The sequence below is a fragment of the Amblyomma mixtum genome, chromosome 1 (genome assembly GCF_055824585.1).
Source record: "Amblyomma mixtum isolate Tamu chromosome 1, ASM5582458v1, whole genome shotgun sequence".
Classification (NCBI taxonomy): domain Eukaryota; kingdom Metazoa; phylum Arthropoda; class Arachnida; order Ixodida; family Ixodidae; genus Amblyomma; species Amblyomma mixtum.
Genome location: NC_143012.1, coordinates 63,082,081 through 63,103,953, shown reverse-complemented (window position 1 = coordinate 63,103,953; position 21,873 = coordinate 63,082,081). Strand labels below are relative to the sequence as shown.

The 21,873-nt window shown below is 49.5% G+C and overlaps 2 protein-coding genes across 2 annotated transcripts; one reads left to right on the top strand and one right to left on the bottom strand.

The window, feature by feature from the left end:
- Nucleotides 1-7,696: 7,696 nt before the first annotated feature.
- On the top strand, nt 7,697-9,436 carry LOC149366496 (solute carrier family 22 member 7-like). Its single transcript, XM_089571082.1, has one exon. The coding sequence runs from the start codon at nt 7,697-7,699 to the stop codon at nt 9,434-9,436; it is 1,740 nt and encodes a 579-aa protein (XP_089427208.1).
- Nucleotides 9,437-11,981: 2,545 nt separating this feature from the next.
- Nucleotides 11,982-21,577, bottom strand: LOC149366495 (uncharacterized). Its single transcript, XM_089560617.1, has 6 exons — nt 21,326-21,577; nt 18,112-18,254; nt 16,290-16,412; nt 15,085-15,189; nt 13,420-13,642; nt 11,982-12,239 (listed from the first exon to the last, which is right to left on the bottom strand). Exons 1-6 carry the CDS (start codon nt 21,575-21,577, stop codon nt 12,078-12,080), a joined length of 1,008 nt encoding a protein of 335 aa, XP_089416743.1. The 3' UTR covers nt 11,982-12,077.
- Nucleotides 21,578-21,873: the final 296 nt, after the last annotated feature.

Here is a 21,873-nt window from a genome sequence, read left to right as displayed (position 1 = left end):
ACCGGTTGAGTCAATAGGTGGAAAGGTTCCTCTATGTTGCCAAAGGTGGTTTTCGTAGAACACGCCAAGAAGAGGAGGCAGCGAAACACGACGTTAAGGTCTTTAAATAGCAGCGAGCGCTGTTATTGCATGTTTCAGAAGAAAAGCAGTGTTTAGCGCTTTGCTCATCCCCCCAAATAAATCACTGAAATCCTATGAAATCGAGGTTCACTAGGTTCTTTGATGAGCAACCATCTCGCTGTGCACTGAGTGGCGAAACAGACCGGCTGAGAAACTTTATTCCTTCGTGGGTTTGTAGTTAGGGTTAGGGTTAGTGATGGAAAATATCCAAGCAAGGCAAGCGGCTTCTCCACATTGGAACAACCGCTGATTGTGGGGGCTCTTCAAGCCAAGAAAGCAGCGGGGAGACCATGTGTGCTGCCTGCATCAACAAACACTAGCGGATGGAGGCAGGGCACGTTCAGTAGCCCATAAATCTGGTCAGTACCAGTACCTGGCCAGTACCTGCTCTCCACGCCTCCAGATTTAGGAGATATATGGTTGCCGCTGACTGGTATTTAATTATAACAAGCACCTCTGTAATGCCGTGCGTATCTGGCCTCTCAACGTCGCTTTTTTAGGCGATAATCTTAAACCCTCCGTTGTAGGATGATATCGTGAACTAATATTTAGAAGAAATAGTAAACGAGAATTTTTTAACCTTGTTTATGTGGCACCTTGTACACTTATAAATAACCTAGAGGCAAGGGCGTCCGCAGAACTTTTTCCAGGGGTGGGCACCCGATGTCCAGGGATGGGGGCGGCGGTAGGTTAACACCAAAAAGGAACTAGTGCATAAACAATATCCGTAATTCCAAGGGTGGGGGATGCAACTCCAACCCCTTGCCCCCCCTTCCGGACGCCCATGCCTAGAGGGCAGCTCTGAGGCACTAGAAAGGCGGCGCCTTATTCAATTTACATATAAAGGATTGTTCCACGGGTTCTCTCTATACTGGGCTTTAGCCGCCCATGTCCGGCGGCATAGGGAAAACGAATGCGGTACATTGAAAAAAAATTTTCAGTAATTATAGTACCCGAGTGCGGCTACCTCCGCCTATGAGCTGCCCTAGAATACCCTACGCCTTCGCAGAAAATTCTCACTATCCGAAAAAGTATGACGCCATGAAACGTCACTGTCGTATGAAATCAGTCCGCCTTGCAAATACCAATGGAGTCCAGTTTAAATATGCTTAGAATTTCAGGATTTAGTAGGCTTTCAAATCCGTAGCCTATTACGTTGGTGACAGCTTGTGTTGTACAAAGCTTGAAAGATTTTCATCAGTTTTATTGCATGCCTTTATCCAAGCGCCATGAGGAGAGGCCTCTGCACGAGGAATCACATGGCACTCTTTCGGCTGAGTTGTGCACCTTGAAATTCCCGGTATTCACACTCCTCTTCTGCTGCAAATATCACCTGTACTGGACCATGTGGCTCCAGTGCTGTGTCTGTCAGCCTTTTCAATGTCATTGATAATTTCTTGTTCATCACATTCTTTTCCTATTTTCTCATTTCCGCATGGGGTGTGTGTGTGTGTGGGGGGGGGGGGGGGGGGTTGACACCGTAGTTTTACATTCTTATTCGTTCGTTTGGCGCGATGTGCATAGCACGAAATGTGCCGGTCTCCCTTCGGCCCGTGTTCCTCTTATCTTTTTTATTTTCTTTGCATTCTTCATTGTGCGAAATCATGCGTTCTTTCTCGTGTAGTACAGCATACAGGAGAGAGAGAGAGAGAAAACTTTATTTACAGAGGAATTCTGGGCATGCCCCAGGGTCCCCGCACGACCCTACTGCACTCAAGTGTTTATGTTCCTGAGGTCCATAACACTGGCAGCACGGCCGGAGGCGATGGTCTGCACGGCCGGGTCCTCCGAGCGCAGCAGGGTCTCCCAGTCCTACCAGGTCTTGAGGTTCTCTAGGTCCCGCGGGGGAGGGTCCGCCGGGCAGAGGGAAAGGATGTGGAGGGAAGAGGCGAAGGGTTCTGGGCATATAGTGGTTGCCGGAGTGGGGAAGGAGGGATGATAATGGGCTAGGGTAAGGGGTGAAGGGAGTGTGTGTATCTGTAGTCTGCGCCACAGTGTTGCGTGTTTGTTATCTAGGGAGGGGTGGGGCCGGGGGTAGAGCTGGCGTAAGGCTCCGTGCGCCTGGGTCAGCTCACTGAATGAGTGCATGAGCTCCTTCGTGAATCCCCGATCAGAGGCCACCTGAGCCCGGTTTAAAGAACCTCGGGCTAAAAGATTGGCGGCCTCGTTTCCGGGATTCCCGGAGTGCGCGGGCACCCATATCAGCTCCACTTGGCGGGGCGGGGGGGGGGGCATCGGGCGAGTCCAGTATGCCAAAAGCAGGGACATGGACTCGGCCTCGAGCAAAATTTAGAATCGCAGTTTTAGAATCGCTTAAAATGTACCGGGCTTCCGTGCGGGTTATAGCAAGGGCAATGGCGGCTTCCTCTGCAGCCTCTGGGGACGTGTCTGGAGGGAGAGGTAGTGTGAGGAGGGCGGATAAAGAGGAGTCCACCACAGCTGCTGTCGCTTCATCACCCGTGCTGGCAGCGTCCACCCATACGGCGTCCGGCTGGGGGCCGTACGCTCGATGGAGTGCCTTCGCACGAGCTCTGCGGCGCTGCTCGTGGTGGGACGGGTGCATATTCCTCGGGAGCGGCCTGATGAGGAGCTCTCGGTGAAGGGACCGTGGGATGGCGACGAGGGTTGGGTCGTTGGCCGGTATTTTGATTCCGAGGGTGTCCAGCATATACCAACCTGTGGAGGTTTGTGTGAGCCTGATGTATTGGGCCTGTCGGTGGGCCTCCACCAGTTCCCCGATCGTATTGTGGAGGCCCAGGCCTAGTTATCTGTCTGTGGGTGTGTTGAGGGGAAGGTGAAGTGCTACCTTGAATGCCTTGCGAATCAAAGCATCCAAAGCGTTTATGTCATGTTTGGATAGCTGTAAGTATGGGGTAGTGTACAGCACACGGCTGAGGACAAAGGCATGAATGAGGCGACATAGGTCGCGCTCCTTCATGCCTCTATGACGTCCCGAAACCCTGCGGATGAGGTGCGATATCGCGCCTACAACCTGCTTCAGTTTCTTGAGGGTGGTGGTGTTTTTTGCCATCGTTCTGGATGTGCAGGCCCAATACACGGAGGGTTCCAACCTCAGGTACCGGGTCACCATTCAGTTCAATGGCAATGGGGGAGCGGGGGCAGCGGTGGTTCTTAGGCCGGATGAGGAGCAGTTCGGACTTCTCTGGGGAGCAAGACAGTCCGATGGTCCGTGCGTAATTTTGGGTGAGGGTGGCTGCTTCCTGTAAGGTGTTCTCTATGTCTCCGTCACTGCCGTGAGTGGTCCACAGGGTGATATCGTCGGCATAAAGAGTGTGCTTCAGGTGAGGAATAGTGGCCAATTTTCGGGCGAGGGGGATGAGGGTAATGTTAAAGAGAAAGGGGGAAAGGACGGACCCTTGAGGGGTGCCGATACTCTGAAGAGTGTAGGAGGGGGAAGACAGAGGGCCGAAGTGTATCTCAGCTGTGCGGTCAGTGAGGAATGCTTGAATGTAGGCATACGTGCGCGCACCCACATTCAAGGGGGATAGAGCAGTCATGATCGCCTGATGTTCAATGCGATCAAAAGCTTTGGAGAGATCCAAAGCTAAGACTGCCTTGGTGTGACCCGGAAGAAGCGGGTCGAAAATGACGTGTGAGAGTTGCAGCATAGCGTCCTGTGCGGATAGATGGGGGCGAAATCCTACCATGCTATGCGGGTAAAGATTGTTGTCCGCCATGTGACTTGTGAGTCTCGCTAACACAACATGCTCTAGGAGCTTCCCAAGGCATGAGGTTAGCGAAATAGGGCGAAGGTTTTGAAGTGTAAGTGGTTTGTTGGGTTTAGGTATGAATATTACCTTCGCGTGGCGCCAGGACTGCGATAGGTTACCTTCCCTCCAGCACTGGTTGAAGTATTTCGTAATGTGGGTGATCGATTGGTCATCCAGATTACGGAGCATGGAGTTTGTGATTTGGTCTGCACCAGGTGCGGAGTTGGCGCGGAGAGTCAGGAGGGCCGCTCTGACTTCCGTCTCCGTTATGTCGGTGTCGAGTGTTGGATTTGCTTGTCCTGTGTAGTGCGGTAGAGGTATAGGGCCGCCTGGAGATGTGTACATGGTTTGAAGTGTGTCTAGAAGGGTGTCGGGATCGTCAATGTGTTCATGTGTGAGACGTGTCACGTGGTGCTGTGTTGCTGATTTGGTGCGCGTGGGGTCAATGAGGTGTCGGAGGAGTTGCCATGCGCGTTTGCTGGACAGGTTTCCGGCGATGCCGTCACATATCTGTCCCCAGTTGATCGGCAGCGCTCCTCAGAGTGCTGTTGGATTTGTGTCTGCAGCGCGCCCAGCCGCTTCTTAAGCGTTCTGTTGTGTTTGTTGCCTTTCCAGCGTTCTAGGATGCTGAGGAAGTTTCCTCGATAAGCGTAACGCTATTATAGAGAGCTTTCAGCGATGACTTTCAGTGAGCAGTCTCAAGCACAGCATGCGACGTAGCAGAAAGTCGGCGCAAGTTTCGAACCTTGCGCTCTAAAGATTGCTTGCATTTCTCTACATGGTTAACAGCTTAATGTCATGTTTTGAGTGCAGCGTCATTAAAGTTTTGCGTGGGCCGTATTGGTTATCGGTTGCTAAGACGCGATGGGCTTCGCTAAACAGTTCCAGCCATAGCTGTCATAAGATTGTACCTTGCAAGGCTAAATCAGAGGCAGGAGCAACAGCTTTCAACATTCGAAGCACGCTGCAACGGACTCGCATAATCAATGGCACTGGCATAATCGAGAAAAACAAGGTCATTATATCTGGAGTATGCTTTATGCAGAAGATGAAAAAGACGCAAATAAAAATTCGGCAGAGGTACTTAAGACTGCTTACGTGTGGGAATGCGAAAGCATTACTGTCTCTGGGCGCATTGACGCACACCCACATGCACGCACGCGGGTTTGATCCCGGCTGCGGTGGCTGAATTTCGATGAAGGCGAAGTTCTAGTGGCTTGTGTACTGCGCGATGTCAGTGCACGTTAAAGAACCCCAGGTGGTCGGAATTTCCGGAGCCCTCCACTGCGGCGTCTCTCGTAGCCTTAGTCGCTTTGGGACGTTAAACCCCAATAAACCAACACACAAACACGCACGCACGCACGCACACACACACACCCAAACACGCACGCACGCGCACACACAGACACACACGCACGCATGCACACACACACGCGCGCGCGCACGCACGCACGCACACACGCACACACACACACGCACACACACACACACACACACAAACACACACACACATACAAACACACGCACAAAGAGGCAAACAAACTTTTAGCAAGTTCGGAATTAAACCGTAAAATTACGATAATCTGGACCCCCGCACGCGAATCAGTCCCAGGCAATGAGGCAGCACACGAGTTAGCCCGAGCTCTCTACTTCCGGGTAAACGTAGAGCCGCCCGATTGTCGGGGACTGGATGAGCGCGCGCAAACCTACACTGAAATTGTGAGCACTAGAGAGTTGGAAGGAGGTCTCTGCCACCATCGGACCATGCTTTATTTAAGCAACAGAGAGGCTGTCGCTTGGCGACGCCTGCAAGCTGGGAATTTCCCAAATCCAGTCTGATTGTTCTACACGCGAATAGACGATAGACCTGATGATAAGTCTGCGGAGAGAGGGGCACTCTCGATTATATAATCTGGCATTGTCCTGACTCCCCAGGCGTCAGGAAGAACATTAAAAGTAGAGATGCCTGGGAGGCCTTGCTGCGAAGCGAGTCCCCCGCCGAAGAGCAACAAGTCATGCGCCTGGCGACGGAAGCCGCGAAGAAACACTGCAACTTCGCCTGTCTTTAGTCGCGGAAGCCCCGGCCCCCGCCCCTTGAGCCTGCGTGCCGGGGGCGGGGAGTAGGGGGCCTCCTACATCGCTGGAAAATAAAGTTCTTCTACTACCACTACTACTTGCCCTAAAAAAGTTTTCCTTTTCCAGTGCCGTCTATATTGCGACAAAAAGGCACAGTTAGGCGTTGATGGCAGCGCTTCTCACCATGAAGCTTGTAGCCCGAGAAAGTGTATGTTTTAGCTGGTGTAGGTTTCAAAAACAGTCCGCTTGCATCCGCGTTAAAAATGTTTCTTCATATTTGCCCAAGATATCAAGCAGCGTCTTTGTATAATACTCGAAGACATCTTCAATCACACTTTAACGCTTGCCACAAATTTGCTTGAAGACACCATTCTGAGCCCTAAATAAACTGAGCCAACCAACTCTGAAGTCGATGTCGCCATAGCCCAAAATCACAGCGAGTAACCTCCCGTTCAGCTAGGGCGCGTATACGAGCGCCGATAGCTCCCTAACTCGATCGACCCTAGCGCAGCGCGAGCGTCGACACTCCGATATGCATTCAGATATTCTGGCGCGCGCTGCACGCGGAATTTCCGGCGCGCCGGCGTGCACCAATCGGAGGCGAATCCCGCGACTTCCGGAAAGAGATTTGCTTAGAACCTGGAAAACGCTTCGTCTGCTTACTGTGGAAGGTGACGACAAGCTTTGATGGCGGAATACACAAGTCTAGTGTTGTTGATTGACTATTCGGGCTCCATACTCTACAGGTTGAGGTGTATCGCTCTCCTAGCGCCAATGTCCGTTTGAAACATATCCTGGATTAAATTTTACGGAAATTTTAGTCTGCGGTGAGCGGTGGTGTGTTGTAACCAGGTCCGCTAAACCCGAAACGTGTTGGATTTAAAATGTATGGGGCCCAAATAAAAGTAGTCATAATGTACTTAATATGCTTTCGTCCGTTTTATCCAGCCCTGTAGTAATGAGCGTCGGTTGTACAATAAAAAAAAATGGCGACGAAAATAAAGATTTAAAAGATAGAAAAGACGTAAAATAAAGTTGTAAAAAGTTGAAAACATGGGATAAAATAAAAATGAAACAAAGACACACGCACAAAAAAGATGGAAAGCAAGGACGAGATTAGGACCCGAGTAACTTTCCGCTGCAAATTTCATGTTAAGCTGTAGCATAGCGTTGCTTAAACGTCCCAGAATACTTTGTTTCAATACAGTTGTTTTCAAGATTTCCATGGAAATGAATGTTATGGTTTGTAAAAAGTTGGTTTCATGCGTTGCAAAACGGGTTAAATTTTTCTTTTCAATCAGATGAGAGTACCCATGTCTTGCTTCATTTCTTTTGCTCGCTCATTGTTTTCTGAGATAATAAGGTTTGTTGGTTATTTTCTAAAGCACATCTGCGTCAGAAAGTTTTAAGAGGTAGGAATCGACGGTCTTCTTCTTTCTACTGTGAGCTAACGTTTTCGTTCCGTCCTCTTCATCTGTGGACTGTTCGTGTCAGCCGTGCTGCCCTTAATAATTATCCCTTTCACAAAGTAATAAAATTTCAGCTTCCTCTGTTTTCGCTTCTTTAGTAATTCTTGTTCGTGGTTACCGTGGAAAAATTGCTTCTTTTACAGTAGGCAAAACTAAAGGCGATGAAAAAGAAGCGAATGTTCTGGGCTGAAAAGAAGAGGAAGAAGCTGGCCGCCATAATCATTCCGCAAGCTTAGGAAAGAACGTAAGCGAAGTGACTGCGAAAATCAGAGGAAAAGACATCAGAGCGACGGAGAAGACATGGACCTCCTGTGTCCTGGACGCCTAGAAGGCAGAGACCTCATAGCCAGTGAAGAATTCGACTGCAACGACGGCTTCGGTCACGGCGTCATCCAGAGGCGTATGCTGGCACTCTGCGTCCTCTCCATCTTTAGTCTTTTTAACCATATGTTCTCTATCCCGCTTATATCGAAGGATGTCGACCACTGGTGCAAGCGACCACCTTCCGCGAACGAATCCTGGATCGAGTGGAAACACGCGGCCATTCCTCGTGAAGCAGACGGACAGCACAGCAGATGCCGAATGTACCAATACCCCAATGATCTCAACGACACAAGTACGGTCGCATGCACAGCGTGGGACTATGACGACGAAGGAACTGTGACGTCGATAGTGACCCAATGGGACCTGGTGTGCGACAGGAAGATCCTCCTCCATGCCGTCGCCATCGTAAGCATGTTCAGCGTAGCCGCGTTCGGTATCACAGCTGGGTCTGCCGCTGACGCTAAGGGACGTAGGCCGGTCCTTATGACGTCGGTGGGGATCCTGCTAGCGTCGACGGTTGGTCTCTGCGTCGCTACCACCTACGCTGTGCACGTTTCAATGAAACTGATCGCCTCAGGAAGCGTTTCCGCCACGAACGTCATCACCGGTGTCCTCTTGTTCGAGGTGACAACGCACGAAAACAGACCCCTACACGTCGTGATTGCCGGAGCCCTTGCGGCCGTCATTACAGATCTGTGGCTGGCGATCATGGCACCATTGAAAATTCACTGGGCCTTGAAGCAAGCAGTTTTCCTGGCGCCGACGTACTTATCCGCCTCGGCTTTGTGCGTGGTGATCGAGTCCCCCAGGTGGCTTGTGGCGAAGGGCCGCTTTCGGGAGACAGAAGATGCCATGCTAGCGGCCGCCCAGGTAAACTTATTTCCCCTGGAAAACACATCGATCCTAATGAACAAGCTGAAGACTAAAGCAGCCGGAAAGAGTGATCACAGTATCCGTTCGTTCGACCTGGATGCGCTTCAAGGAGTGTCCGTTCGCAAGCGCACTCTTGTCGCCTTCTTCTCCTGCTTCTCAATATTCTTCGTTCTGCGAGTGGTGGTTCTGTCTTCTGTGATGCGACGCGCCACCATACTGCCCTGGATATCCTTCGGCGTCGTCATGTTGAGCTTGGCCGCAATGCTATTTGTGATAACGAGAGTGACTATGCTCGTGTTCATCAGCACCTGTTTCACCATGCTCGGCACCGTTCTCTGTCTGTTAAGCCTCACCTCCGGATTCGAGCCAGTGATACTGAGCCAAGCCCTGGCCCTCTGCGCTAAGGCGCTTGGTCTGATCGGAAACATTGTGTGGGGCGCGTATAGCCTGGAGCTCTTCCCGACGGCAGTTCGAGGGACCGCCTTCGGTTGGATTTACGGGTTCGGTGGTTTGGGCGCCGTGTCCGCCGCTGTCATCGCGCGGTTGAATTCCATGGGCCGAGAGGACTTGGTCTTCGCCGTGTCTGGAAGCCTCATGTTCGCCTCCCTGCCTGTCCTGAGAATGCTGCCTCGAAACACAACAGCAGAGTGCGCCAGGACTGCCGTCAGACGCTCTTCCATTACCAGACAACAAAGCATGGAGCACATGAGGAACACGCTGGAACAGAAAGAAGATCGGGGCACTCCAGAAAGCAGGAACCTCCGAGGAAACCACGGCCGCCGTGAAAAATCCAAGTCGAGGAAAAGCACCCCCTCTATTGGTTCCGTCGGCAGCAAACACTAATAGCCTGTCGCCTTAGTTTAAGACGTTGGCAAGTGAATGTCTATTAGTACAGTATATAGTTCTTCTACCTTTGTATTTGTGCCGTGTTTTGAACCGACAACGTCGACATCAACTTTTTTTGTTGTGTGCGTGGTTATGCCTGTAGTGTTCAGCTTACAAAACCTCTAACTCATATGCTAGAGTTGCCTTTTCGCTCGTTTCCGTAGTTTTCGGTTGGTTTATCACTTGTGTGAACGTCGGCAACTCAATGCGGGATGACGGCTGTATTGAAGCAAGGCAGCGCTACGCGCTTGGACAAGGCTGCATACCGATGACTGCAGACTCTCGTTCATTCTGTGCTCATAAACTGTTTGAAGTGTGTTCAGTAACGGACAAAAATTGTATCAGTTCAAAAATATTCGAATTAAAACCAACGGGGAGTTCAGACGATAACTGCCCATAAAATACCGTGTGCTGTCTAGCGGATATGAGTGCGCACCGTTTCGTAAATATTTCCGTGAACAGCTTATAAAGCTTTGAAAAGTTCGCTGTGACAATGCCATGTTTTTCCAGTTTAGATGATTCTGGGGTTATGGTTAGCTCAGCTTGTAGATGGGCAACGCATGCAAAAAGCGGGTCACGAACAATTTTTTGAAATGTGGCAGCGTTTGAAGCACTTATTCGAACATTACTGTGTGCTCGTGAATCTGTAACAAGTAGCGATGAGCAAACAAGTGCTTCTGATAACAGTTATTCAATAAAACAATTATTCCAGTGCCCCAGCACTAAGCTCCAACTCGCCGATTTCGCCGGTGTTTTGTTCGGTCCGTCTGCAACCTTGAAGAGCTCGGTGGCTGGGTGCCACCCGCCTGGGTGGCAGGCGGGCCATCTAGGTTACGTTACCTTGTGACGTCATCCCAGCCTGCCCGAAGGATTGTGAGCAAACTTCCCACCGTGAGAGGTGGCAGTTCATTTAATTAGTGCCTACCTGCCAGAGAGCCCACCTGCCAGAGAGCCTACCTGCCAGAGAGCCATGCCCGTGATTTTTCGCCCATAACGCCGACACCGGATTTTCTGGAGAACGGTGCCTCTAACGCTACCGCGTCAAAACTTGAGAAGAGTGATCTCACGTGGCACCCAGGCTGTAGGGGCCATGTGAAAATTTCGCACGCAGAATATTATGTCGGTGACCTCATTCTACCCCATCGTACTTCCCCAGAGCCCACTTCCCTGGCGAAAATTTTTCCCAGCTCCAATGGTTTATGGAACAATTTCCAGTTGGTTCCAGTTGGAACCAGCTGGGTTCCACTTGGTTCCAACTGGTACCAACTGGAAATTGTTCCATAAACCAGTTGAGCTGGGAAATATTTTCACCTGGGTTGAGCCTTTCTGGTTCCTAACTGTACAGTATATTTATCTTTTGCGTTCATGTACTTTACTGAGAAAAATGACAGCGCCGGCTGTTAGTGCTTCAACTCGCAAGATCGTGATCTCCTCACGTCGGCATTCGTTGAGAGGAGAAGAACGCGAGGAACAAGTGGCAAGGAGGGAAAGGGACGTCGCTGCCATACAAAAAGGTGGTTGCGAGCGCTATCTTCTTCTTTTCTCTATTCGCTACTGCTGCGTATGACGAGAGAAGTGGAAGAAGAAGAGCTGCTTAATGGTCTGCATCAGGCGTCTATTAAGCCTTATGACATCATCATCATCATCACAAGCCGTCTGCAAAAAAATACACTTTTAGAGAGCAGCGGGAGCTCCTGCTGGCCAGCTCCGACCTCAACGAACGGCTTAAGCTGATCGACGCAGCCCAGAAGACTGCTAGATTAAAGTGTAGTCCTGGACTAACGACCCAACGCTGCTCTCTCTGATGAATACTTTTGTGATTTTCGGTAAAGGTTGTCAATCAACCAATCAATCAATCGATCAATCTGCAAACACAAGCCCCGGGTGCTTTCTCTTCGTCACTGAACCATGCAACGCGCCTCGCTTGGCGCCCAGCGGCCGCCGGCGCTAAGAAGACCCTGCTGCAGAACAAGCGTTAGGACAGGGAAAGAAGGCGCCAAGCCCGACAAGACCCCGCTCGTACCAACGCAGAATGCGAGCCCATTTTCCGTCGACGTCAAGACCAAAATAGCATAGCGTTACGAACCTGTAGGAATCGCTCCTGCGCCGCGAAACAGAGCGCGTCCTGATGTGGGCATTGGGTCGTTGACTTAACTTCCACGCTATTCGTTCGTCACAAACATCACCACACAAGTGACTGCTTGACACTGAAGAAGGACAAGTCACATATTTTAATAATAGGGGAGTAATTACTCATTGACATCCACCCGAGCGCTCCGGTGAAGCGGTTGTCCCGGGTTCGAACCCCGGACCAGGACGAATTTTTCTTCAACTACGAAGTTTCTGAGAAAGCTGTTAGCTTTCCTTTGTAGCCGTATGGCTGCGCTTGGGTGGATGCCAATGAGTAATTACTCCCTTATTTCAAATTCACTCCACCTTGGGGGATTCCCCTAAACATTTGACCATCACATATTTTAATACTCTTGAGAATATAATACGCACAACTACTCTTCGGATCATCCGTTGCCACTGAAAGGACAAAACCTGCAGTCGTAATTCTTACTGTCTGCACTTTTTTAAGCCAAAGACATAGAGATCTCTACTGGCGTGCCCCGTCTTTCCGCAGGCCTGCGAGTCGCTCCATGTTGAGGATTTTGGCAGCGTGGACGTGTCGAAGGAACGTACGCTGACGTATCACCTGCTCCGGGTCTGATGGCCGCGTGCCATAGGAGGACATGCGACTGTGCCTCTCTTTGAGAGCCTGCGTTCGTTGTCAAGAAGAAGAAAATGTTTCTCATTAACGAGACACAGACGACTGAAATCCACTGCAGTCATCACTGAAACGAAACTCGCAGGTTACTCATTATATGGGTCAGTTAATAGTTATTTAGCCCCAGTCAAACTGCACACGCTCCATACTTTGATTAAATAGCACATGGTAAACGTCATATCCTTGATAACTACGCCCCTTAGAGTACTCAGCACCTTAAGGTAGTGAAAATTAGGCTATTACACTTCGATTCTACTGAGGTCCCTAAACTAATGCGTAAAAAATAAATTGTAAGAATTCTCTTTTCATTCACTATAATTTGGTTAAAGGTAACCTTGAGCGATGAAATATTACAGATTTTTCCTGCTATCTCTTAATTTAGCCTTGCGATCGTATGGACTACTTCTGGTAAAGCAAGTTTATTGACCACAGTAGGATACAGCTGAAAAAAAAATCACTTGGCGCAACGAACCTCAAACCTCAGAATTGTGTATTACTTCGCTAAGCGATCACAGCAGTGAAAATTCAATATTTTAAGGTTTCACTCTTTAAAACAAATCATAAGCATTAAAATTCTCACCTTTGTAATATCGTCTTGTCATTAACTTTTGTGAAGTGACGTGAAAAGCTTCAACAAGTGACACCACCCTCATGTGCAACATTCTTGTACAAAAGTTTTGAATATTGAGAAAACTGTGATGTACTCATGTTAAAATATTCAAGGTCATAGTCCACTCTTTTATATGTAGCAAAATCTTCCTTTTGTAGTGCTTCCATCGATCGCATCGAGCAGTTAAGACTGCCATAGAAATCCAATAGGGAACGCTTTTAAAGACAGAAAAAATATTAAAATATTAATAGAAAAAAAGCAAGCCTGCCCAGGGGAGATCTGTGAATATATTTATTGTTATATTGAAATCTTACAATATGTGAAAACATGCGTTCATAAACTTTTTCCCGTTCAAAAATGGTTTTGTCCAGAATTGTTGGGTATGCCACGGAGGAAGTGAGGCGGTCATGAATGTGGACAGAAATTTACTGCTGGGTTAAGCCGTATTCGGATATATCAAGTACGGCAAGGAAAACGTGAAGGAGAGCAAAAATGCGAGGTGCAAGTTTCGACACACCAGCTATTTTCCCCTTCTGTCGTTCTTAATAGAAAGCAAGTCACCTGTATCTTCGGCCACTGCAGCTGGAAGTGCAGAATGGCCCGAACCCAGTCCTTGAAGCCTACCGCGGGCCACTTCTTGGCGTCCAAGTGGAAGTAGGCATAGTTGCACTGCAGCACCTGGAAGTCGCTGAATCGCTGGTCGCCCGCCGAGCGAAGAAGCATCTCTGCCTCGGGGCACTCGGTGACGGCCACGTACTCGTTGAAGAACTCGGCGGTGATGTCCCTGTTGGCGAAGGTCGGGAAACGTGCAACCACGACTGATTCATAACGTGTTTGCCTGATACGTTCGGGGAACGTTGTTTACAATTTTATTGGTGAGGTTGCTAACGCCACACTCTTTTTTTTTTCAGTAGGAAACTCAACTAGCACTTCGAGACGCAGTACATCACTGTGGTGCTGTTATACAAAATCAGGAGTGGAAATCTAGGCTTTGTATTGCTTCACAGCGCGGCCTACTGCCATAGCAGCGAACTGAAACTTCGGAAAACGTCCATCAAACTAACAAAGTAAGCAGCCATGTTGAATCCCACTCGTGCCAACATTGGCCCAAACTATGATTTCAGTTTGATGAATAAGGGCAGCATGGGCAAAGAAAGACTACAATGCCTTTAGCTCGGACTAGATTGGGTTAAAATCTACTTTTTTTAATTGCTTCATCCCCCCCCCGCCCCCCGTAGCAAAGTCATAAACAAAACCAAGAGAAAAACTGCATCCAACACGAGGTTATCGTAGGCAGGAGCCAAATAAAAATAAAAGAAGAGGGCCGACTGTTAGGCCATGGGTAACCTCTCGAAAGCACGTTGGTGGGCGACGTTGCGGGGATCGAACCCCGCACTTCCACATTCACGGCGCATATTCAAACCAAGGGGCCACCACTTCGGTCACCAATATGAATTTTCAACACCAGGACGGACAATTTTCTCTTGGCCACTGTGTTGAAGGGAACAGGTAAAAACTGCATTCTACTGCATGGGCATTCTTTGTGAACAAAGATCTTGCTGTCCACCAAAAAAAAACTTGAATTACACTTAGCCAGTGTTTGATACTTGCAAGTAAAGACCACTCCTGGGAACAAAATTAACTCTCTGTAGCTGCATCTTGCCGCTCCCCGAACACCTTGCAGAGAAAGTGGCTGTTAAAATTATCAACTTCAGTTGGGTGACTCTTGTTCAGAAGTGTTAGTGAGTCTTCAGTAATGAATAGAGCGGATACCCAAAGCATGATCCGCACTGCACCTTACAATCTACATACAACGTCACCAACATGCATCCACTTCCAGTTCCGCTGCACTCACTCATCATCTTCATCTATATGCAATACGTACAGAGAAGAGCCAACCACATGAACCAGAACGCCACACGCATTAAGAAGTGAATATTTCATTCACTGACGCCTCTATCTTTGCTCTTAGCAGCAGCGGACCATGTTTGTTAGCACGATGCTAAGACCACAACTTGGATTGTCGTCTGTGTTATCTGTGCGGCATTCATATCTTCAGGTAGCGCAGTATATTGTATTCAAGGCGAGCGAGTTGTACAAGCTGTTATGAGCAAAAACGCCTGCAGTTAGTTGGAATGCCGAAAACTGAATAGCATCTCAGTTTGGGTAGTTAATTCGGAAGAGCATTTAATTTGACAGGAGACGAAAGCCCCTGTGAGCACTCACTCAGAACGAATGGCGCCGTCCTTGACCGCCTGGGCCAAGTCTAGCGCCATGCGGGACATCTGGTTCTTGGTGTTGTAAGCGGCGCATGACACTTGCCTCTTAAGGCTGAAAAAGGCAAAGTGATAAATTGTTCAGGTAAGAGGAATATTTCTTGAGAGCGGAAGCGAGAATAAGTGTGTAAGAGTGAGCGCTAAATGAATATTAGGCAATGACGGTTAAGTAATAGCCATTTAGCTTCTTTCGAAAAACATAAGCGTTCCTATTCATAGAAATGTGCGATGTTTGGCTGATGCGCACCAGCGGGTTAAGGACGCGTATTCTGTGCCCAAGATAGGGATAACACATGGGTAATTTTGCCCCGACAGTACCTCGGTGCTTAATTAATGATGTCTATCCTGCACTCCAGAGCCGCCTCTAACGCGGGTAGGGTGACGTTCCTGTGAAATTTAGGCTAGCCGTTAAGAGAGTGTAACTCCTTTCTATGACGATGATCCTTTGACTTCACTGCGAAGGAGCTGCTTGTCCTAAAAGCATTATATCTAATTATTTTTGTCTACACGATGTGCAGGTCGAAGATTCATTTATCCAAGCGTTTCCTTCTAGGGATGCCTGGAAAAAGCACCCATTTCAAAAACTGGTAGCAACGCGAAGTACTGAGAATTGAACGCCGTGTTTTCTCCTTCCTAAAGGAGTCTGATACATGCCTCAGCGACTTTCATAGAAAGGAGAAGATGCAGAATAAATTGGTAAATTGGTTTTTGAGGAAAGGAAATGGCGCAGTATCTGTCTCATATATCTCGGCGGGCGCCTAAACCGCGCCGCAAGGGAAGAGAGGAAGGTGGGAGTGAAAGAAGAAAGAGAGAAAGAGGTGCCGTAGTGGAGGGCTCCGGAATAATTTCAACCACCTGGGTATCCTTAACGTGCACTGACATCGCACAGCACACGGGGGCCTCTTGCGTTTCGCCTCCATCGAAACGCGGCCGCGGCGGTCGGGTTCGAACCCGGGTACTCCGGCTCGGTAGACGAGCGCCTTACCACTGAGCCACCGCGGCGGGTAAGGTACAGAATAAGAATAATAACGGACATAGACAGCAAAAACTTAGACTTTTCTTTCTACATTCTTGAACAAAGTAGCGACAGGAACCTTTCGCGGCATACACATGATTGTTGACCTGGGACGTCGCATCAGATCAGCAGGCACTGACCTTTCGTCGCTACTGCTTGAGGTGGCGATCTCCGCTCGGGCCAGGCTAGAACGCAGCTCCTCAGGCAGGCGCTCCAGGTCACCGCATGCGCAGGCCCACATACCAACGTCCCGATACGCGTCCCTGGAGTAAAGAGCATGACAAATCTGGGACAAATTATATGGTGTAGTAGAACTTTTTGATGGGTTAGTTCGTACGTCGTCTTGAAAAAAATGTCGTACGCCAAAAAAGGACGAAATAGGAAGGAAACACAGAACAGGAAAGAGGCGCTTCTCTCCTGTTCTGTGTTTCCTTACTGTTTCGTCCCTTTGTGGCGTACGACATTCTTCCAAAAAAATTATATGGAGACGCAAAAAAATGGCTGTGGCTTAGCTTGGTTAAGTCCGGTAATTGCGAAAGCAATATCCGTAGCTACGCCATGGTTCAGCTGGTAGTGTAGCTGGTGGTGGTGCTTGTGGTTAGACTTGTGGTGATGCATTTGTTATACAATCCAATCCAATCCAATATGAGAAGGTCATTGGTAGGTCATTGGTAGCTACCGGCCTCGCTACGCGACGGGCTGAAAGTGCCACTAGTATTGCTTTAACAATAAAATGGTCGTCCCGTTTCCAAGAGAGGAGCGGCGAACCTGAGGTTGAACGCAAAGCCGAACACATCACCGAACCTCACGCCGAACCTCATGCCGAACACAAAGGCGGAAATGACACAATCCCTGAGGCTGAACATTACGAAACTTTCCTTACGAATGATAGCCAGCTGGACGCGCCTTGCGGCACCTCGAAGGTTCGGTGTACCGGCTGGAGCGAGTGTGTAATATTTCCATAGTGCTTCGGAAGCCGCGGCGCTGAGCGTCGCGTGCGCCGGCGTAAGGGTGAGAAGGTGTTTGTGCCGGGAAGGTGGTGCTGATTTGCGTCCCAACGTCAGGCCGAAAGATGAGCAGAAGCGGCGCCTTTTAAGGCGAAAGCCTTCAATGGCTCATACTGTCGTCCGATAACAAAGCGTGTCACACGCGTTTACCTCCGGAACTAAAGAAGATAGAAGAAAACCAATGGCTGCTGAAGGTAGAGGGTAAAAAAATGAACCTATAAGCCAAGTTTGATGGCTGTAGATTAATTAGTTAATTACTTATAGTAAAAATGGTGAAATTGCGTCGAAATTGCGCGGACGTTGATACAGCAACGGGAACGGTGCGACGTAACATCCACCAGAAGTCGTCACGGCATAGTGAAAATTGTCGCAGAATGGTCGCAGACAGAGAAATGTGTAATTAAGCGTAATTAACACTTATTATCCCCGAAAGATGTATAATTTGGGTATTAATATAGCCACAGGAACGGTGTGACGTCACATCCACCAGAAGTCGTCGCGGCATAGTGTCCTCGGCTTTCGCCTCTCAACACTTTAGTTGCTAAAGTGTCATCGGATTTTTTTAAAAGAAGAGAGCTTAGCGCCGCTAAAGAATCGGTCTCATAGTTCAGTCGTTTTGTGTCTTTGAACGAGCATTACAGCATGACTTCCGCGTCAACGCCGAACATGGCGAACCAGCAGAGGACGACGGTCTACTTTGAAACGTCTTTGGGAGAGAGTTACCTTGGAATGCGGTACTCCTTTTCTGGAGTCCAGTTCATGCAGCGCACTTACTCTACACGACCAGACTGATGACGATTTATATTAAACTGCTCTGTCGCGATTCCGCGATCCTTGGAAATAAGGGCTTACTATAACGAAAGGTTAACCCTTCAGACAGACTGCAGCTGTGCTATCGGCACGAGTAATCCTTAGCGAGGAAATACTTAGGCTGCAGTCAATCACGGCCACTCACACGTTGTCCACGATGTCTACGTGGATCTGGTTGGCTTGGTTCAGGGCAGCGGTCATCTCGAACGAGTTGCGGCTGAAGTTTCGCACGCTGAACATGAAGACGCTCAGCACTTCCACTCCGGCGCGGAAGCACCACTCGCGCAGCTGCAAAGAGGAGGAGGATGCGCGACAGAATTAAATATTTGACGGACAGGGCAGATCGTGGTCCCAGCTCAGCTTTGTTCACTCATAGAGTTGCTTAGAGTCTCTATATCTCAAGATGTAGGCGACAAATTCAATAAAATGGCAACTGCTGAATTGTAATCAGTGAACTTAAATTTTTTGAATGCTAATGGCTTTGTCCTCGGCTCTCAGTGCTTTCTCCGTTTATATCGCTTACCTTCGATCACAAGTAACCTAATTTCAGCAAAGGCTAGGAATGTTTTAGTAAGCGCACCACCAGTTAGCGTCCTGGTTTCGTTGCATTTCAGTGACTTTCTACGCAACATAGAGCTGCACGCTGCCGCCTCTACCTTTAAGTCGGCGCTCCCTCCTTTGCGCCATCTTGAAAAAGCGTAGCAACAAGAAAAAACAGGGAACAAATAGACACACATACGACAAGACGAATGTTGAAGCATTCGTCCTGTCGATACCAACTGGCCCAAACTTCTGTGCTACCGCACAGTATTTCTTCCTTTGTGGTAAGCTCTTTATAGCCTAGTCTGGGGAGCGAGCCCATGACCTGCATTATCCGAGCCAACCGCTCTACTAAGTTAACAAGTACTACTTATAGCTGGTACTACGCCACCGAATACATTTGAAGTAGGAACGACGTTACTCTAAAGTATTTGGTAGAATCCCCCCAATATGGACCAGTTTTTAACCGTCTGATTGCGTTGAGGTAGATGCCAATGAGTAATTACTCCATTATTTGAAGTCCGCTGAACCTTGCGCGATTGCCACAAGGTTCCCGAGCGAAAAATCATTAACTGCCACGTACCACGGTTTGCTCCGTTTGCTCACCATCCGGTGGGCAGATCGTGATCACGCCGGAAGGTCACGTGACCTAGGCTGCCCACCAGCTTCTTTGGTTGCTTTCTTGGCACCACCTGCCTCAGTCATGCTCGTTATTTTTTGCTCACAACGCCGACACCGCAATTTTAATGCGAAAGCCTTTAATCCCTCATCGTTGCCGAAAGAAGGTTGTCAGCAGAGGTGTCACGCTTTTCGATTGGGCGAAATGGTTATGACGTCACAGAGAGCGTGGATTCAGAGTAATGAGGTCACCCACGGATGCCTGACGCCCCCTTTTGGAGCAGACGACAACTAGTAAAATAGTTGTCCGCTCTGACAGGGGGCGTAATGAGGTCACCCACGGTAAAGTCACTGGAACTCTGAAAGTACCGCAACCAGCGGGCGGCGCGCAGGCAACATTGGGGTGTTGTTGCCAGAGGTGGTCCAGCGCGGCGAGCGCGTCGTCTGCTAGGCGAAGAAAGACTCCCTTGCGGCGGCCTTGTTCATCGGTTTTGCGCAAAAATTAATGAAAGTATTCATGATTGAGAGCTTAGATGAGGTGAGGGTTTCGAAAACCTTGAAAGCGTCGCACGACAGCCGCGCAGCCTCTCGTATTCTTGAGCCCATGGGTGTGAGCTAACAACGCAAAAAGCAGGCTTGTCCTATCGCTTCCGCGAGAGGCTCGCTACTGCATGTTTTCGGGACACGGAAAACTTTAAAGCCGGCAGGCTGCGTACTTACCAGCGGGATATAACAAAACGTTTAGTAAATCGGTTCACTTGGAAGTCTACTGCGTATAAAACGTTCCCTTTACGCTTACTCTTTCCTGCCGCCGGTTCTTCCCTCCGTGTGGTCAGTAGCCGGTCGGAGGCTTGTGGGAGGCAGTTGGGCGACCCTAAAGTCGACGAGCTCTCCGAAATCTCGTAAAGCAACTTCTCCGAAGACATTTATAGCTGTCACACTCACACAGACACACGACGCACAGAGACACGCACACGCACGCACACAGACACACGCGGTGCACAAAGACACGCGCGCACACAGATACGCACGCAGACACACGCACTGACAGAGACGCGCATACACAGACACACGCGGTGCAGATACGCACGCAGACACACGCACTGACAGAGATACGTATACACAGACACACGCACGCACACAGACGCACGCGGTGCACAGATGTGCACGCAGACACACGCACTGACAGAGACACGCATACACAGACACACGCACGCACACAGACACACGCGGTGCACAGATACGCGCGCAGACACACGCACTGACAGAGACACGCATACACAGACACACGCACGCACACAGACACACGCGGTGCACAGATACGCACGCAGACACATGTACTGACAGAGACACGCATACACAAACACACGCACGCACACAGACAAACGCGCGCGCAGCACACTGCGCGCACACAGACACACGCGCGCGCAGAGACACGCACACGCACCAGACATACGCTCAGATAGAGGCACGGACACGCGCGCGCACACGCACACAGACACACGCACGCACACAGACAGACACACATGCACACAGATGCGATACTGAACGTGCTACTTCGTATAACACGCAGTCCAACCCCATCGGAAGCACTGCGCCCCGTCGGCTCCTAGAGCGAGTGGACCATCTATGGAGGCGCCTAATCACGTGATCGCAACTGGCCAATAGGCAGCGCGGCGGCGAAGAGAAAACAGCTGCGGTACTTTCAGAGTTCCAGTGACTTTAACCCACGGATGCATGACGCCCCCTTTTGGAGCTCAAGACAACTAATAAAATAGTTGTCCGTTCCGACAGGGGGCGTAAGGCGTCCGTGGGTGACCACATTACATACCCCATTACTGCTTACAGCGCCATGGATACAATCGAACTCATCGAAGCAGACAGAGAGTTGTGCTAAAGAAGCAAAGTCGGCAGTGGAAGTGTGTAGTTGTAATGTGTAGTCAAAGTGTGTGGTCAAATAAAGCACTAGTACAGCACAAACAGCCTCGCAGCGAATGCCAAACAGTGCGCCAGGAAAGGCTTTCGCCTTTCAGCACTTTAGAGAGCCAAAGTGCCCCCTGAATTTTTTTTTTTGGGGGGGGGGGAGGTGGTAACTGGGCCTTTAATGCTATCGCGTTAAAGCGTAGAAGGACGGCCATATATACATCGCCGTTAAGTTCTCACGGGAGTATGGCACAGGCAATTCGGGCGGGAGTGCTCACCCGGAAATACTTCTGGGCCCCAATGGCGTACACCTTGCGCAGGTCGGTGCTGGCCGCCCGGGAGAAGCGCCGGTGTCCGTCGGGCACCAGACACAAGTGCTTGGGCACCGGGCCGAGCCTCAGAAGCCACACCACAGCCCGCTGGCAACGTGAAACCAGGTTGCCCCACAGGGAGCCACCCTCGTCAAAATCATCGGGCAGCGACTCCGCGTCGGGACCGAGATGCGTGTTTTGCGACCCTTCGGTGGCCATTGCTGCATGCGACGGAACCTCACTAAAAGGAAACAAAGATCGCAAAGTTGCTTAACACTAACACTACAGGAGACGACGGTCATTGCTGGCAAAAAAAAAAAGCCAAACGAAAAGCCAATAGCCCTACATTTTACCAGATGACTGCCCAGCAGCTACTTATTGACATTTCTTGACATGTTATTTTTAAGGATGATTGCATGCCTATTGCCACCTGTTACCTTCTTTTTCGCTTTCTTCTAGTTTCTATTGTAAAATACTTCAAATACTAGCATGTTTGCTGGAATGAACGAGTCCTG

Excerpts from the sequence above, each read along its gene's own strand:
- LOC149366496 (XM_089571082.1), top strand. The coding sequence starts at position 7,697 with ATGGACCTCCTGTGTCCTGGACGCCTAGAAGGCAGAGACCTCATAGCC.
- LOC149366495 (XM_089560617.1), bottom strand. The coding sequence starts at position 21,577 with ATGGCCACCGAAGGGTCGCAAAACACGCATCTCGGTCCCGACGCGGAG. Across the intron at positions 18,255-21,325 it reads GGGCCCAGAAGTATTTCCGG|CTGCGCGAGTGGTGCTTCCG; the intron begins GTGAGCACTCCC and ends TCCTCTTTGCAG. Across the intron at positions 13,643-15,084 it reads GACGGCGCCATTCGTTCTGA|GGACATCACCGCCGAGTTCT; the intron begins GTGAGTGCTCAC and ends CTTCGCCAACAG.